The 18,438-nt window shown below is 37.5% G+C and overlaps 3 protein-coding genes across 3 annotated transcripts; 1 reads left to right on the top strand and 2 right to left on the bottom strand.

Moving 5' to 3' along the window:
* Positions 1 to 312: 312 nt before the first annotated feature.
* LOC134679129 (lysine-specific demethylase 5-like) lies at positions 313 to 5,863 on the bottom strand. Its single transcript, XM_063538015.1, has one exon. It carries the CDS (start codon positions 5,383 to 5,385, stop codon positions 2,941 to 2,943), a length of 2,445 nt encoding a protein of 814 aa, XP_063394085.1. The 5' UTR covers positions 5,386 to 5,863; the 3' UTR covers positions 313 to 2,940.
* A 242-nt stretch (positions 5,864 to 6,105) lies between these two features.
* On the top strand, positions 6,106 to 8,520 carry LOC134679203 (large ribosomal subunit protein mL38). Its single transcript, XM_063538110.1, has 5 exons — positions 6,106 to 6,397; positions 6,473 to 7,041; positions 7,296 to 7,457; positions 8,066 to 8,240; positions 8,377 to 8,520. Exons 1-5 carry the CDS (start codon positions 6,216 to 6,218, stop codon positions 8,474 to 8,476), a joined length of 1,188 nt encoding a protein of 395 aa, XP_063394180.1. The 5' UTR covers positions 6,106 to 6,215; the 3' UTR covers positions 8,477 to 8,520.
* Positions 8,521 to 12,073: 3,553 nt separating this feature from the next.
* Positions 12,074 to 17,224, bottom strand: LOC134679736 (hsc70-interacting protein-like). The gene is made up of 9 exons (XM_063538662.1): positions 17,073 to 17,224; positions 16,762 to 16,987; positions 16,298 to 16,386; positions 15,610 to 15,821; positions 14,595 to 14,704; positions 14,067 to 14,226; positions 13,587 to 13,817; positions 12,724 to 12,862; positions 12,074 to 12,159 (listed from the first exon to the last, which is right to left on the bottom strand). Exons 2-9 carry the CDS (start codon positions 16,944 to 16,946, stop codon positions 12,092 to 12,094), a joined length of 1,194 nt encoding a protein of 397 aa, XP_063394732.1. The 5' UTR covers positions 16,947 to 16,987; positions 17,073 to 17,224; the 3' UTR covers positions 12,074 to 12,091.
* Positions 17,225 to 18,438: the final 1,214 nt, after the last annotated feature.

Here is an 18,438-nt window from a genome sequence, read left to right on the forward strand (position 1 = left end):
TACCTCTACAGGGTAGGTATATTCTATTTTTTGATGAGGTTTGTTTCATGCAGCCGGCTCCCGGACTATAAGATCGACTGTCTTGTTTGATGACAGGGATCAAATTTCAACCAAAAAATTGATGTTCCTTTACAGCGGTTGTAACATGGTCGCATTTTTATCACCTAATCACCATGCCTCTCACGTTGTAACAAGTATGTAAGTGCGAAAGTGACAGGCTATAAAAATCCTACCATGCTACTACCGCAGTTCTGTGGGTCCGGTATGTATTATGTAACAATACAAATAAAGGGGAAATGAAACAACTCTGTATAGACTTATAAGATTTTAATTACTCATTTTAACATATTTATTATTTCTAATACTCACTCAATAAACTTAATTTTTAAAGTTTACTAACCTTATTGTGAGGCTAAAAACTTTTCATCTGTCGCATTCATAAAATAAACAAAATTCTTCAATCACAGTACAAATCACACAACTGGAATAATTTGAATTATTCAGAAATAAGCTGTTTATAGACCGACCGTTTGATGAGTCCTCGCCTGCGTGGTACGGGGGCTACGGGGGGGGGCGACTAAGGGTGGCGGGGAAGGTGCGGGCGGGTGAACGGGAGGACTCATTTAAACGGTCGGTCTATAGTCTATTTCCTTTCAATCAAACAAAATCATACACACATTTTCGGACAATGGCAAAAGAAATTCAACAGAAATGAGTCTGTTTTCAAATTTGGCTTAAGCTTAACAAATTTAAACTAAAGGGGAAGTCAAAGTATACAGCACTAATATACAAAACATAACTCTGGCATTGCCGTCGCGAAGCCGGGTAAAACAGCTAAGTGCCAATCCAAATATTGAACCTTAATGAATTTATATAAGGTTCAATTATGACTTGATAAGTTGATACTATGATGAGGGACAAGATTACGTGTTTTACAATGAAAATATACGTAGGTACTTAATATACTCAGGTCAAACTTTGAATGGATAAATTGAATTCGGTTCTAACACTTAGGCAACTTAGGTAAATTTGAACGTAAGTGGAGAGCATTAATTTACAATAAATAGAAAAGAATACTGGCTACCTATTCTTAACTGAACTAAGCAGGCGAATATACAAATACAATGTTATGTCATAGCCTTACGTTTAGTTTCCTAAATCGTAATGTTAACATTAAAATTACTCCTACATTCTAAGAGCTCAGAATTAAAAACTATGCCATAATAAATTATTTTTGTGATGCATGACATTAATACCATTCCAGTATACCTACATACTTTCATTAGATAGGTATCGAACATTGTATATCTAATAAATTTTTCATCCGTATAGTAGGGTAGGACGCTATTGATAGATGCTGTATACCTTTCAAACTTATGCAGCGGGTCCGTCAATAGAATTAATTAATAATTGGAGGACTGACAATAGGTAGGTTTACCCTACCATAGGATGCGAGCACTGGGTGAGCACTTATTACCATCGTGTACAGATACCATGAATAAATCAGCCTTGTTTCTCAAAATTTTACTGGCTTAGGGCTGGTTGCACTAACATCTGTAATGGTAGTTTGTTAAAATTTGTATGAAAAGTTTTAGTAGCCAGTTTATCGATTGTGCGTGGTGCAACCAGCCCTAAGTATCTCATGTATGTATTCAATAAAACAGACATGAATATACTTAGTTTGACCACCCACTCCAACCAATATGCCTATGGAATCATTGCTTGCCCTTCATTCGAAATTAATAATTTTGATGAATCAATGGAAAGCAGTTAACTTCTAATGATGAGATCAATAGCAATTTATAAATAATAGAACAGATTTTTCTTCCTCTTACAGTGGCATATGATTTACATCAACTTTTCCACACCCTTTTTTGTTAATAATTTCGGTGGGCTTATTTTACAATCTTATAAAACAAATTCTTTTCAAAATTTACACTTTTGACAGTTTGCTATACATTTTATTTTAAATATAGCCTAATTAATATTTATGTTAACGAATATTTCTATAGATCAGTGTTAAAATTACTTTGGTGAGAAGTTTAACCAAAACCTCAAAATATTAAAGAAAAGTACAGATGACATAGTTGATACAAAAGTATTTTTAATGGTCACTAGTTGCTAAATTTACAGTCTTCAGAATAAAATAACTTACTAGTGTTGTCTTACACTCATTTTTATTACTGCATCAGTAATTTCAAGCAGCAAGTTGTGTTATGATATATCCTCCTGACGACATTAACCTTTTCGTCGCCACGTCAATAAAGTAACAAAGTGTTCACAACGCCATATCCAAAATTTCACGTAGTCAACCCGTATAACATATCATCAAGACGTGGCGTGTGGGGCACGAAATGTACTGACTTTATATCAAGTCAATGGCGGCGAAAAGGCTAAAATGAATGTTTAGATACTTTTGAGCGCCTTGGCCGTGGCCGTTCTAAAATATTTGATGGCGACTGTACTAGGTCCAGGATAGGTCCCAATAAATGTTAGACTCTTATCAATTTGACAGTTACAATTCAGTTGGCAAATTTTGTAAGCCAGTTGTTAGGAGTATACACTTGTCAAACAATAAAATATATTTTTAGCCAGTGTATAAATAGTAAAAGTCGAATCATGTAGACTACACATTTGCATTAATTATATAAAAATCCTGGACTCTTTGTTTTTTATTTATTAATCAAGGTTCTTAGATAAATATTCTTGCTTGCAAAATCACTAACGTTCATATTTAAATTTGCTACCCAAGATAATTTTGATAAAATCGCAAATGTAGGTACTTAAGCTGCCTATTAACATTTAACTTTAACCCCAATTCAATTAAATAAGAAACAAGAAAATCAATCATCTACATCTAGTGTGCAGTTCAAATCTAATTTTCATACAAGGATTCTTACTTAAAATTACTTTTGTACTAAACCACTTTGTTGTAGAAGTTCAATCATCATCTAATTCTATTACAATTGGTTCAACATTATCAGTTGCTTTAGTATACTCTTCTTTCAGCTGTGACAATAATGAGCACTTTGGTATTTTAAGTTCATCTGCTTCATCTACCAAGTTCTTTAATTTTTGAAGCCGTCCAATGTCGGGTGCAGTTGGAAGCAAAATGTTTTTCGTTTCAGTCATCCATTTGTCAAAGCTATTGACTCTAAAGTCAATAGTTTGCAGCATTATATGAAGCTCATCCATGTCATATCGGTAATTTAGAGTTTTCTTCTCTAACGGACAGTTGCATGCATCTTCTGCGTGGGACAGGCATGCCATGAATTTACAATTGCCACAGTACACAGAAGACAAGAAGCATGTTGTTTTACATACTTCACATAATCGCTCATCATCACCTAGAAGTTCAAATGCAGTTCTGCAGACATTCTTCAGACCTTTGGTTGCCATCAATGCTCGTAAGTGTCCTTCATCACGGGCTGCCTGGACTAGCTCCTTTTGTGTCTCTAAAGCAGTTTCCAAGTCCAACCGATCACCTTCAAGTGCCATTTTGCAAATCAGCTCATCATGTGAAAACACGCAGAACCTTTTCAAATTTTTATAATGTGTAATGCAGTCCCTTCCAATTTTAAGCCAGTCTGGTGGAGCAAAGTTAACAGCTTCTGCAAAGTTGTAACCTTGGTTGAAACCTGCATGGTAGGCTCTGGGAAAAGTGACAACAAACTCCCCTGCTTGCTGATCAGTCCTGTAGATGGGTACTCCTGCAGCCATTAATATGTTTGGATTCATTATTGTAACTAGTTGATGGAGTAGATCTGGCTGAGATTGGAAGAGATCAGGGGCTGCTGCCTTCATGGCTTTCTCTAAAAGCTCTGCTCCACTTCCTGGCACTCCATACCAAGTTTTAGCTTCTCCCCAATGTAAATAGTTGATAGAATAGCTCCAGTGATCTTCGTTGTGCCAGCAGAAAGCAGAAAAACACATGCCAACATACATCCATGGGACTGTCATGCCAGATATATCAGCATTGATGAATCTCAACACAGAGCCATTTAGCACTGGAAGATTATTTAAATTCCATCCAGAGTCCACATACTCTTGGTCGCCTGGATAAAGATTTAAGGAAGACTTTGTTGGAAATCCAGAGCCATGATCCATTGAGTGCAAATCTGCACCATACTCCACTGTTACATCTTCTTCTACTGATGAAATAATCCTCCAGAATTCTTTTTCAGCCACACTGGTTGGCACAAGATGTCCTGACATTCCGAAATAATCAGATTTGAATTTATCTGCCATTTCCCCAAACTGCTGCAGAGTGTATTCTCTTTCAGCTTGAGCAAACCCGAAGGCTTCAGCAGGTTTGTGGACTTCTTCTGCTATGCAGCAGGGACAACGCCAGTCTCCTTCTGGTACTGTGCTAAGAGGGGGTTTCAGGCAGAAGGTATGATAAGTGTCTGAGCAGCCATTACAAATCAGAAGCAGATCATCTCTATGGTCTTTTTGGCAAATGGCACAGGTATAAATAGCTAAAGGGTCCATTTCATATCTTGGTCTTTTTCTTGACTTGGTTATATCAAATTCCTCATCATTCAATCCAGGCATTTTAGGACCTGGACCATAGCAAGCAAGTCTTCTGAGTTCTCTATTGCACTTTATTTCTTCATTTTCTGGTTTATTTTCTGTTTTAGTTCCAGAGATGTCCACATCTGATTTTATATCTGACCCTGTCTTCATCTTTTTAATACTGGTGTGGGGTTTTTCATTCTCTTCTTCTTCCTCTTTTAATTTTTTGATGGATTCCAGTGATATTTCTCGAAATGTGTGACCTTTGTTAACATCATTTTCGTCTTTTATTTCGGTCTTTTTAACAGTTTTTAATATGTCAGCTTTGCTCTTTTCAAAAATATCGTAGGGCAGGAGGATTTTATCGTAATTATTTCTGAGAAAATTCATTGTGTTTGCGTTCTGACTGTATCCCATAGCATGAGCTATCTTACGCCACTTTTTCGGAGTATTGCAATTTTCAAAACCGCCCTCTTCGTCAACCCAGAATTTAAGACAGTACAAATCCAAAGTTTTGTTTTCTATCATTGGTATTTTAAGAGGAGAGCCTTGGAGATCCCAGAATTTCAAAATTTTTTCAAGAAACAAAAGTTTCAATCGCGTAATGGCTTCCAACTCGTTAACTTTCTGAATCCGTGGGACAAATTTCAATTTGTCTACGTCTAATGAAAATGGTGGTTGCCATCGTGCTGGGGGCTTTATTTTGCATATTCCGGTCTTTTCCGCGACGGGCCGAATTTTGGCGATATAGCCGAGTGGATCCATGAATTCTTCGGCTGTGGGCTCAAACACAGGAGCCTCAGGCGGCGCCGTAAAAGTGAACTCGGCTGTTTTCTGCATGGCATTTTTTTGTATAATTTTGCTATCCATTTTATTTAATTTTACTTGTGCTAACAATTGAATGGTTTTGTTCACTATTTGACGCGTCGCAGTCCACTCCACATTTCACCAAACAAAGTCTACGTGACTTCTCGCCATGTGTAAATGGCTCCTAAAATCTTTATTATCTTGCTATAATAAAAACAAATGTCCACAGATTTTTAGATACATTAGGTTAATCACACGTAAACCATCCACAACACAAAAGTTGATAACGAACACGTAACAAATGCACTTTAAATTGCATTTAATTATTTCCGAGATATTGATTGATGTCGGACAAATTTTAGTACACAAACTCTTGTGTCCGTATTCCGTAACTAACGTAACGTAACGCAATGGAAATGGAGATTCTTCATTCGATACTTTTTGCTTGCTATTGCCATACTCTTCTCTTTTGAGTAGAGCCACACCACACCCGGCTCAAATTCGTTCTTGGAGCTAGCTAAGTATTCCCAACAGCGTTGTTTTACTTATGCGAGCTTAAAGTATTATGATTTTTATCAATAATTAAGTTTACAGTTACTGTAATCTTACTCAATAATCAATACACAAAACATTTATATATGTATCACCGTTACTAAACATGTTTAGAAATTGGGAGTAAAATAAGCTGGCTTCAAAAACAATTGTTATGTCATTCAACAGACCTGTCATTATGACAGTACCGTACCGTATTGACAATTTTGTCAATTTTATTTCAGTAAATTGACGAATATAATAATCACTATTCGGTCACACTCGAAGAGACGACGAGAAATGATTAAATTTGAATAAAAATTGTACATTAGGATCTACTATTAACATACATAGTAAATACAATGCTGAACTCGCTTCGAAGGGCTTGCATGCCCAATGTACAGCTGCAACAGGTTAGGTTAGGACACAGGATTCGTGGTAAAGCTCCCATATTCTGCCGAACCTTGAAGGAAAGATTAGATGAATTGAATTATAAGGATGAGCTTTACACCACTCGAATCGACATCGGATTTCCTCGGCCTAAGTAAGTTCATTTTACAAGTATATGTAAAATGTAATATAGGTTAGGATGCATTTTTGTATTTATTATTTATTACAGAAATTCGTCTTCAGAGTTGAGAGACGCACGCATTGAGCGCATGAAAAAAGTAAAAGCTGATAAAAATTTAGAGCAGTTGGCTCGCAATCACAAACTAAAAGTGGATTTGAGTGAAGTCAGGAAAGAATGGCTGAATACTCAGGGTCCAAATCATAAAAAACAAGTAGCTGATCACTATGGTATCTATGAACATCTTTACGGCGAAGGGTACTTTGTGCCGTACAAGAATCTTGAAGTACTGTATGAGCTGAAAGATGGCAGTTCCTTGCCAGTGTATTATGGGAATGTTATAAAACCTGCAGAAGCTCTGAACCCTCCAACGGTTGCCTATGAATCAGATGGAAACACTATGTGGACGTTAGTTATGTCGAGCCTAGATGGACATTTAAATGAGAATGACAAGGAATATGTGCATTGGTTTGTTGCTAACATTCCTGGCAATTTTATTGAAAAGGGTGACAGCGTAGTGGAATACTTGCAACCATTTCCCTTGAAGGGCACAGGATACCACAGATATTCCTTTGTGCTGTATAAGCAGGATGGAAGAATAACCTATGACATCCCTCAAGGTAAGAGTTTAATTTGAATTACAGCGAGATCTAAATAATCCAATCACTTCAATCCCCTTATTCATAAACATGCTACAAACCACGATTTGCTAATAATCATTTGTCATTATCTCTCATTTTGACTTTTGTATTTGTAAGAAAGGGATAAAACATTTAACTAAATCAGGCCCGTAAAGTTTTATAGTGTTTGTTTAGTGCTTGATCTGAGAATTTATTAAAATTTTAATAAAATAATTATTATGTATTCTTTTCAGTGACATCCACATCTCCCCTGGCGGCACGCACATTTGAAACCCATGAATGGTACCAAAAGTACCAGGACAAGATCACCCCGGCAGGTCTGGCCTTCTACCAAACTGATTGGGACTACACCGTCAAAGACTTTTTCCACAATGTACTTGACAAGAAGGAACCAGGTAAATTGTTACTTACCCCTTTACTTTAACCACCGAAGACGTCAACTGACACACGCACCTACAGCCCAATATCCACCTTCTTGCCTTCCAACAAGGTTCATGATGACATGCCACACATCACAGGCATGTGTTTATCATATTATGCAGTACCTACAGTTGGTATTATTTTAATTTCTGATTTAAAAATAATTGTGTATTACAGGGTTATCCCATATTATTCACATAAAAATCAAGCATAAATTTAACCCTAGTTTTTGCTTCATACGATTATAATCAAAGAATGGATTATGGTCATTATAAATGTAGTTGCTGAACCAAGCTTAAATACTCATATTCATACCAAGACAGTGCCTCAAAATTTCTTTGATGTACCTGGTTCGTCGTTATAAGGCCGCGGACTGGCGGCACGCGGCCCAACCAAAGTCGTTATAAACGATTTTGACTGTCTCTAATTTATGATTTGTTTCTGAACCTTCTTGTAAGATGTTTTAAATATTGGCTTTATTTTATTTGCGTTAGAGAATAAAACCAAATGCACAAAAAGCATCTCATTAACGAATTATGATTTTATATATACATATCTATATCTTTTTTTTTCAACTTTACAGTATATGAATATGACTTCACGGAGCCCTACATCAAGCCCCAAACAAAATATCCAAAGAAGGAACCGTTCAACATCTACATGGACAAGTACCGTGACCCTAAAAAGATCAACAAGGAGTACTTGTTACGTAAACTTAAGGACGAGAATCCCTTCCAGAAACCGGCGCCCCCACTCAGGTTAGTTAACCCTGTGTTTGTTAAAACTAGTCACTCACGTCCTCGTTTTTAAAGTCGAAATTGGAATGAAATATGTATGACTTTCAAGAAAGTTTTGTTATTAAAATTGCCTTAATCAATTTAAATTTAATTTCAGGTTCCCCAATGCCCATCCAATGCCGAAGGACATGCCTTCGTGGCTTAAGTTGCACGAGAAGAAGATTCGGCTGAAGTGGGGCAGGGTCAATGATGTCTAATATTTATTATAATGTAATATATTAAATAAATCGTATTGCTTATTTCTAGGTGTTTTATTAATAACAATAAGCGCCACTTGCACCATCCCACCCCACTAATCCGGGGTTAACCGGTTAAACCGTTAACCCAGTGTCAAATTGTACAGGTAACCATGGTAACTCCAGGTTTTACCGGCTAACCCCGGGTTAGTGGGATGGTGCATGTGGCCCTATATGCTACTGTCATAAGACAAATTTGTTGAAAGTAATCCTGAAAATATTTAAAGGGTCTAGCCGTGTTTGTATGGGGCATCGGCCCCAGAAGCCAAATTGATTGCCGTTTTGCCAATTTATTAGGCCAGATGTAAGATGCTATTTCACCAAAAAAATAACCCTAAAATGCTGCAGGATTTTGAGAAAATTAAAAAAAAAGAAAATTGGTTTTCATTTTTTTTTATCTAAACTACCAAACCGATTTTTTTGTAACTTATACAGATTATGTAAGTAATCTAGATGAATTATTTAAAAAAAAATGGAGTTCCAAATATCCTTATAACTAGTAAAATTTTCACTTTTAATTTTTCAATTTTTTTTTATATTTCCGAAATAGGGACACCCACCAATTTTGGGTATTTTATGTATAAATTAATTCGGAAATATAAAAAAAAAATTTTGAAAAATTAAAAGTGAAAATTTTACTAATTATAAGGATATTTGGAACTCCATTTTTTTTTAAATAATTCATCTAGATTACTTACATAATCTGTATAAGTTACAAAAAAATCGGTTTGGTAGTTTAGATAAAAAAAAATGAAAACCAATTTTCTTTTTTTTTAATTTTCTCAAAATCCTGCAGCATTTTAGGGTTATTTTTTTGGTGAAATAGCATCTTACATCTGACCTAATAAATTGGCAAAACGGCAATCAATTTGGCTTCTGGGGCCGATGCCCCATACAAACACGGCTAGACCCTTTGATTCTCTACAAGTTAGTTCAGTCATTCATTATATCCAAAAAACCGACCCTACCCGTGAATAATCAGTTCTTGGATTTTTTTTTCGTTGGTCCCTCGGTGGGGTCACTGGGAGTGTAAATTCAAAAAGTAGACTGAATCAGGCTCCTGTGTATATTCGAAAAACGGCTTTTCTTGAATAACTCGGCCATTTTGGATTTTACAGTAAAACCGTTTAATCGTTTTACAGCTGTCTTGGAATTTGACCGCGGGTTAGTGTGATGGTGCATATAACCCTTAGAGGCCCTAGGATAAGTACAGTAGTTGCTACAATAGACTCATTTGTCTCTATGGGAGAAATTGCTATGAGTTCAGAAAGAAACTCAATTTGTCGGTAGATGGCACTGTACCATGTGCAAACTAGCGAACGATGTGTCGACACAAAATGCAGTAGTCTTGGTTTATCTGCATTAACGACAAGAGTTCTGAAAGACTTCTGGTCTTCATCATCAGTTTATTTTTGACATGGTATACTTACGTAGCAATACGTGTGTTGCCTTAAAGTTGAATATCGTAGAATCGTAGGACCTATGAGATTGTTACTATAGCTAGCTGGTCAAGCAAATCTTGTCAGTAAAAAAAGGCGCGAAATTCAAATTTTCTATGGAACGATATCTCTTCGCGCCTACTTTTTTCAAATTTGCCGCCTTTTTCTACTGACAAGATCTGCTTGACCAAGTATATATTTGCCAGTAGTTACCATTAACTCGGTTTGGTGGTAACTACTTGGCATTTTTTTTCCCAGTGGTAAAAGGTGGGAAAAAAAAACCCAGTCAGTCACTGGTAACAACTTGGTGGTAACTAGTGAGAATAACCCGTTTTTCTCGGAAACGTTCGTATTTGTCATGCTACTTCAGTCAACCTCAGTACTTTTTGTAACGAAACTGACTGAAATAACAAGACACATTCGAACGTTTCCGTGAAAATATTGTATGAAGGGATAATATGTGTAGAGAGAAAAAGCAAATTTTCATTCAAGTATTTAATATAAAAATAACTAGCACAATAAAACAAAATTACCTTTAAAACTATTCAAGTAATTGTAATGATTAGAAAACTTACTTTGGAATTTCAACAGACTTTCTCTAAAGTGAAACTAGATAAAAAAGTTGTTTATTATGTAAACTAACTCGAAAAATTTAAAGCTGGTGAAAACTAATTGGATACACTAAATTAACACGCAGCTTTGACTCATCGTACATAAAAGATTTTTACATATTAGTAAATGCATACGAATACATATAAGTGGAATTATTCAAGCACCACTAACCTCTGTACCACTCCCCTAAATATAAGTTATAAAAACTAAAACGGGATATAATCATGTACAAAGTAAATTAACCCGTAGCGTTGTCCACCTTGTTAACTGACAATTAGTGTTTTTTGGTATAAAAACTTGTATTTGTCGTGGGAACCAGTTTTAGCACCCATATAGATTTTTAATTGGTATATTGCAATTGCCGCATGCTAGCATAGGTAGGCTAGTATAGCCACCAAGTGTATGCCGCAAAAAAGCGCGGACGTAGCAGGTCCAGACGGAGATGGAGGGACGACTTAGACGCCTTCGTCAGTAACTGGCCGGAAAAAGCACAACGAGAGTTGTGAAAATCATGGGGAAAGGCCTTTGCCCAGCAGTGGGACACTATAACGGGCTAAGAAAAATATTGCAATACATGAGACGCAATAACTTATTAAAATCTCGTCATATTGACGTCAAATATTTTGATTATCAAATATGAACAGCGTGAGATATTTTATTTGCTACGTGTTTAAATCCCGTTTTAGTAGAAATTATAACGTGTGAAATCGTACACGTTTAGATATATTTTGTTATGCTCGTAATATCTTATATATTATTTTGAAGGTATACCATTTAAAAACCATAATTTAGCTTAACTTCAGACTCGGGTAAATCCATTTGTCAGATTATGCGATTTTAGTATTAAGAAAAGGTAATAGGGTAGATATTTGACGAAAAAGTCGAATGGATTTACACGAATTCGAAGTTAAGCGACACAATTCCGTGTTGTATTTTTTTTTGTTCTATACACCCTAATGAAAAAAAAAATTGATAATGTAAAATCCATGTAATATATTTTAGCGACGAAAAATAAAAATAGCGTAGCTTACCAAAGTGTACTTTAGTATTAGTAAGTTTATTTTTGAGAAGCGTTAAAAATATTGTATATCTATACTTAGTTATTACTTTATTAGGACGACGTATTTGTGTATTGGAAATTTGAATATTATATCATACAAGAATTATTTGCGTTATATTAGGGTTTATTTAAAAAAATCGGGTCTCGGAGCGTCTCGATCGCGGTAATTTTATAAACCTAGTAAATTATAGATGAATATAATGACTGACTTTTGCGATTGAACAAGATGTCATAAAGTTGTCTTTTCTCATACTAATTCCAAAGTGAGACATCGGTTTGCCGTTTCATAAGCGGTCCAACAATCTTATTCACATTTAGGGGCGCCGCAGACGGCACCCATAATCGCATGCGATGCGGTAAATGCACATTATTAATGAATATTAACAGGTTATGTAAAAGTACGGCGGTTAAAGCGCTCCTTGGCCCGACCGTGCGTCCGTGGGTGACGGCGGGGCGGGGCGGGGCCTAGTCGAGGCCCACGTCGTCGTCGGTGGGGGGCTTCGGCCCCGAGCCGGGGGCACCGGCGCCTGCGCCTGGACCACCGAATCCTGAAGAACACATTTGTTATAATTATAAAGAAAAGTATAAACAGGATGGGAGCTGTAGCAGAATTAGCGTGATGAAGAATACGAGAAGGAAATTTTATATAGCCATCGGTGAAATGCTCTCGATGATTTCAGGATAACGGTAAGTTTTAAACTTAAACATGAATAAAGTAAAGAAAGACGAATAAACTGCTACTGAGTAGCCTATAGTTCGTTTTTTTAGAATTAGAAAGAACTTGCAAGAAGGTAAGCGATCTTGACATGTCTTTTAATTGAAATACGCTTTTTAAAAATCAGAAACTATTACTTATGAAAGGAGAATATAAATGATCGTATTAGATTCATAATTGTTACATATTTGCCGTAACTTATTTTTAAAATGTGTTTTTCAATTAAAAGACACATCAAGATAGACACATAAGGTAAACAACCTTATTTCTAATGCTAAAAAAACGAACTATAGGTAGGCGTGGGTGAATGGAGCGTTCGTGGGCCTCGCAAAGCCAGCCCTTTTATTACCTTGGGAAAACTCACTGAAAAGCATTATTCGACAGTACGTACCACCAGCGGCGCTGAAGAACTTGCTCTGCAACTTCTCAATGGCGGCGGCCACCTTGGGGTTGTTCTGGTACTTCACGAAGTTGGCCGGGTTGGACGACACGTCTTGGAAGGCCATGGCTACGTCTGGGTCCTGAAATTGAGTCAACATGACATTTAGTATGTAAATGAATAAGCATTCATCCTCATCATCATATCAGCCCTCTATCGCCCACCGCTATCGCTCACTCTTAGTACGCCACTTGTCCCGGTCCTGTCCTGAGCTAATCACATCCAGAAGTGACCCGCAATTTTTCGAATGTCGTCCATTCAAAGGACGCCAGGCGCTTCTTTCGTCCGTAAACGGCCACCATTCTGTTAGGGCCACTTGCACGATTTCAGTAACGCGGGATTAACCGGTTAAACCTGGAGTTACCATGGTCACCAGTACAATTTGACACACGGTTAGTGGTTTAACCGCGTAACCCCGGGTTAGTGGGATGGTGCAAGTGGCCCTTAACATTTTAGTCCACCTGTCAGCACTCTGCCTAGCAACATGTCCTGCCCAATTCCTTTAAGTATTAGGTACTAGGTTTACGAAATAATCTAAATACTTCTTACTATGTCTGTCACAACGGGCCGCCATTTGCGAACTAAATAGCTCGGTGGCACAATATGTGTGGGGTCATTTTACAGAGCTAGTTCGTCATCTATGTTTATTATCAATCGTTGGTACGTGACGCGTACTGCCGTCCCTATCGATACAATACAGATTGGCACAAAAAATCCAAAAATCATGTTGACAAACAATTTAATTAAGGCTACCTAGATAAGAGTGTGCGGAGCGTAAATACAACTTAAACAAATGAGGTAGTTACCTGAATGAGTGCCATGATCTCGGGGTCGCTGATGAGACTGGCGATGTCGGGCATGCCGCCGCCGCCGCCGCCGCGCGGCATGCCGCCGGGGAAGCCCGCGCCGGGGAAGCCGCCGGGGAAGCCCGCGCCGGGGAAGCCCGCGCCGGGGAAGCCCGGCGCGTCGGCCTGCGCCTGCGCGGCCCGCGCGCGCGCCTCCTGCGCCTTGCGGGCGCGACGCAGCTTGTCTTGATGCTGGAAGGAAAGTATTCAATATACTTGATGAATATACTATGGATCGCTTGGCGTAAACGAAGAATGAAATGGCGCTACAGTTAGACCAAGAAAAATCTGCAGCGATTTTGTTAACCGGTTTTGTTAACCTATTTCATACAAGAAATAGCACTTGCCCTGCTGCAGACTTTTCTCGGTCTGACTCTAACACGTTTGTACCGTTAAATATAATTAATTCATCAAGTAAAGTAATCAAAACCACGTGAATACCTCCTTCTCCTCCTTCCTGCGTTGCATGGTCAGCTTGTGCTGGCGCAGCTTCTCGGCGTTAGGCTTCACTTCTTGCAGCCACTCATTAGTCTGGTCGTCGTAGTCAATCTTCAGTGACTCGCACAGGTCGTGAGATGCCTCCTCGAACTTGCCCAGCAACCTGTAAGGATTATCAGCATCAGTTATAATTTTAAAACATTCATGCACAATTTTACCATTATATGAAGATTTATTTATTTAACCGCCTAATAAAAACATTAGGTTAAAATTTTGGAAACGTTTTAATTGTTTTTAATGTCTTGCATAAAAATTCATTAACTATTCGACCACCATAGACCACCACCACCACGCACGCGGCTACAGCCCAATATCAACCAAGTCCGGTAAAGTTCATACGCACACGATAGGCGTGGCGTTCAAAGGGTTAACACGTTCACTGCCCCTGAGGCACATGTGCGTTCACCGTCATACAAGTTTGTTCCTAGGCCACGCCCCCTGGCAGTGAATGCATTAATATGAAATACTAACCTATACGCTCTCCCGCGGAATTTGTACGCAGCGGCACTGTCGCAGTTGAGTTCCAGAGCCTGTGTGCAGTCTTTGATACACGCGTTCGGTTTGTTCAGCTTTAGATACACCTGTGACCAAATATAATATTAATATAACAAGCTATCCGAAGATTTACCCACTAACAGAAAACACTGAAGATTGTGAGTTCGAAACTCCTCGATGCTAAATAGTACTAAAGTCAGATCACATAAATTTTCATGCCAAGTACGCCGTCAAGTATGGAGCTTATAGCGATTTGTATGCATTTTTACTGCCAAGTTTTGATTTGCATGGTCAGTCTAAAAATTCTGTTTAGGAAAAATATCATAAAAGGGGATCAAAGGTTATGACCACTTTAGACGTTGTGAAATTTAGAGTTAATTAACGGTTCGTTGCATCTACTAGTTTCGAAAACTTTTGGATGTGGCTGCGGACAATTATTTCATTACACGACAGGCGTGCCTTACGCCATAGAATATGATGGCACGCCTGTCGTGTCATATGCCACACGTTAAAAACATTGATGACACGCCTGTCGTACCATCTGCACCGAAACGGAATTCTAAGGTAAATAAATTAGTGCTAAATATTATAGCCAATTTGACAGTCATAAGTAGATGACATTGCAGGTTTTATGATAACTAGATTGTTACAGGTTACCAATATCTACAATTCTACAGTCAACAATACTTTGCACTTATTTACGCGCTTTTTTATCGTTCGTTATCTACTACGCGAGATTTGTAAGCGACTTCATTGCAGAAAAGTAAGTATTTAAGTATGTAGTGGCTCATCATTACTGGTGAATTTCCACTATGACTTGGAATGCATTTACTGTAGATGTCGCTAGGCGGCTTCCTAAGGTCCATATGAAAGATATATGGTGGAAACCTTCGCAGTCAATCGGTAACTCTAGCAATGGGCCCCAAGACAGTGAGGTTTTCCACTGTTCCTTTATTTCTAAGAATCATTTAAAGATTTTTTCATTTCTTACCTGTCCTCTCTTAGCAAAGAGCAAGGCACTCTGTGGGTTCAGCTGTATAGCCTCATTATACAACTTGATGGCTTCCTCAAAGTTCTGCTCCGAGAACGCCCTCATGGCCGCAGACCTCTTCTCGTCCGACTGGTCCCTTTCCTCGTCTGTGGTCTCCTTTGACTGGTCGCCCATGACTTGAGAATCATCTAGGACGTCTGGTTCTATGACACCTAATGTAAAAAAATAGTAAAGGCAATTATGAAGATAATACATTACAGATTACCTTACATATGTAGAAAATGGTAATTATCAAACTACAGAAACTTTGCTAGAATACTGATGGTGTTTAAAGCTCAACCGATAGACTTGATGACATCACTAAAAGGAACCAAATAGAAATATTTGAAAATATCAACAATTTATATAACAAATGTATTTTATAAAAATAAGTAACACAAGCACAATAAGCCTCTTCATACTGATTGAAAAAAAATAAATATACCTACATCTATTTGTTAGTACAGTTCGTAATTATACATTTTTAATTTCTAAAACTTTAAGGCAAGTTTGGTTTTAGTTTTAAGCATTTATGATTTCACTGTCTATTGTTATGTTCAGGCACTTGTGCCTTAATGATACACTTAAAAAATCGTGTTTATCAAACAACCAACAATGTTACATAAATAATAATTGCTTCAAAACTTGCCTTCCATATCCAGCTCGACATCTGACTCAGGCTCCGACTCTTCATCAGATGAAGGTATCTTTTCAGAATTATTATTTGATTGAGGAACGCTGTAATTTAAGTCATAGCTATAGTACTGCAAAATTAAATATTAGGGTTGTAGAATCATATGGAAATAAATGCAATTGGTCATAAGCATATTGTTTTCAAGTGAGCATGGCTGATTTTTCAAGCAGTATAGGTTTGAAAACAAACTAAAGAAATAAAACAGCTGCAAATGTTTATACTTCACAACATTTCAGCTAAAGTATGATCCCTGCAGGATATTGACCAAATGACTGCGTAAATACTCGACCGCTGGCCATTGACGCACTTAGCGATCTCATGTTGTCTACATACATCACACCTACTTATGGGAGGCCTTCGCACGCTGCTCAACAATAAGAATCATAAAAAGAAAACAATTAAAAAAAAAGCAATCATACCTATCTCCAGATGCTGTAAACGTTTTTGCACCAAAAGTCGCCGCGGGTATTGTGCCGCCGAGCGAAATAATGTAATCCTTGAAGAATGCTATTTTAGGGTGGTTCAGGATCTGAGGCTGGCTTTTGCAAATTTCTATGAACATCTTCAGCTGTCCCAGCTGTTCCTCGTTGAATGGACAACTCATCTTGAATCCTGTGAGTTACCGGCGAAACCACGAAAAGTATTCTGCAATGTAATGCATCTGTCAGAACGATTTTACTTTTACAAATAGTTTGCAATGCAGAGAAATTATCAAGATTTTACTTCTGACTGGAAATAAGAGACAACTTACGCTAAAGATGCGAAACGATGAAACTGGTTAGCGGTGTTCTAATCTATCTAAATTGACGCAAGAAACTCTTGTTTGCGGATTACAGAAAATTCCAGTGACCGGCGCAGACAAGACAAACAAAACCTGTTACAGATAAAATATGAAAAATATCCCGACATTCGTTCTTGTCAAATGTTAAAGCTGCAACAGACGGCCGTACCGGACCACAGTCTTGATTTGGTCTGGTCAGCACACGGTCAGCAAATGTATTTCTCGCTCTCACTTATAGGTGCGTTATGTAGTGCGGTTCAATGTCGCGGTCCGGTACGCCCATCTGTTAGTGCATTAGGCATAAGCCCTCTCCACACTCGTGCGTGAATCACGGCCAAAGAATATAGAGTCTGGCTAGCCAAAAATTGTTGACAGATATTTCGTTGTTGTATCACCAATTGTCTATGATTTAAAAAAAAAGCTAAACGTGAGTTGACAATTTATGTCATTCATTCAAATTGTTTGCGGTTTATAAGGGTTTATTGTAAATAATATTAATAATTTCTATACTGAGTGATGTTCGCAAACTATTATTTAAGCTCGTAAATAATAACGACAATGTGCGAAGTCGACGTGTAGCGCTGTATAACGAAAAACTGCAATGTTTACAACTCCTAACCAAATGTAAACAAATTAGGAGGTTGGTGCTCTATAAATATTTTGATACTTTAAGTACTAGTTCTAACATTTGCCTATTACTTTGATTAAGTACGTGAATTTATTAATGCCTGAATCTCATAAACAGGACAAGTGTATAAAGGAACGGATAAACTAAAAGTTCTGAAAAATATCTATAAAATCTAAATATTGGAACGTAAACATATGTGTTTGTCGTTGACTGTACTTTAAATAGCGGTAGAAATTATGTAAGCTGGCTTTGAGTGCACGAAAATGTTTATTTAACTTATTTCCATAGGTACCTTACTTGTACACAGAATACCAAAAATATTATCTAGTATCAAAACTATAATTCCTACTACACAAAGTGTGACCAGCCCAAGATTTATTGAATTTCCCGCCAATAATTTAGGTAAAATTGCAGTAGCCAGACTCTAATACTCACTAGGAGAAGAACGGTAACTCCATACAAAAAAATGTCCCCAACCGTTTATACGTTTATACTACTGGCGCCCTCGATGTGTACCAATGGAACTAAAGTTAACAACCGGTTTAGCCTGGCGGGTATTGGTATTATAGGTATGTAGTAATTATGTTGATAAACATATTTATTATCTTCATATCACGAAATATATGAAAGATGCAAATATTACCCCTTGGTTGTGGTATTATCTATTGATTTAAATAAAAGGCATAT

The sequence above is a fragment of the Cydia fagiglandana genome, chromosome 1 (genome assembly GCF_963556715.1).
Source record: "Cydia fagiglandana chromosome 1, ilCydFagi1.1, whole genome shotgun sequence".
Taxonomy (NCBI): domain Eukaryota; kingdom Metazoa; phylum Arthropoda; class Insecta; order Lepidoptera; family Tortricidae; genus Cydia; species Cydia fagiglandana.

Bases quoted from the DNA above. Each gene is read 5' to 3' on its own strand.
- LOC134679129 (XM_063538015.1), bottom strand. From the start codon at position 5,385: ATGGATAGCAAAATTATACAAAAAAATGCCATGCAGAAAACAGCCGAG.
- LOC134679203 (XM_063538110.1), top strand. From the start codon at position 6,216: ATGCTGAACTCGCTTCGAAGGGCTTGCATGCCCAATGTACAGCTGCAA. The intron at 7,042-7,295 runs GTAAGAGTTTAA...TATTCTTTTCAG, and splicing joins AACCTATGACATCCCTCAAG to TGACATCCACATCTCCCCTG. The intron at 8,241-8,376 runs GTTAGTTAACCC...ATTTAATTTCAG, and splicing joins AAACCGGCGCCCCCACTCAG to GTTCCCCAATGCCCATCCAA.
- LOC134679736 (XM_063538662.1), bottom strand. From the start codon at position 16,946: ATGAGTTGTCCATTCAACGAGGAACAGCTGGGACAGCTGAAGATGTTC. The intron at 14,227-14,594 runs GTTAGTATTTCA...TAATCCTTACAG, and splicing joins TTCCGCGGGAGAGCGTATAG to GTTGCTGGGCAAGTTCGAGG. The intron at 13,818-14,066 runs GTATTCACGTGG...CTTTCCTTCCAG, and splicing joins GCAGGAAGGAGGAGAAGGAG to CATCAAGACAAGCTGCGTCG.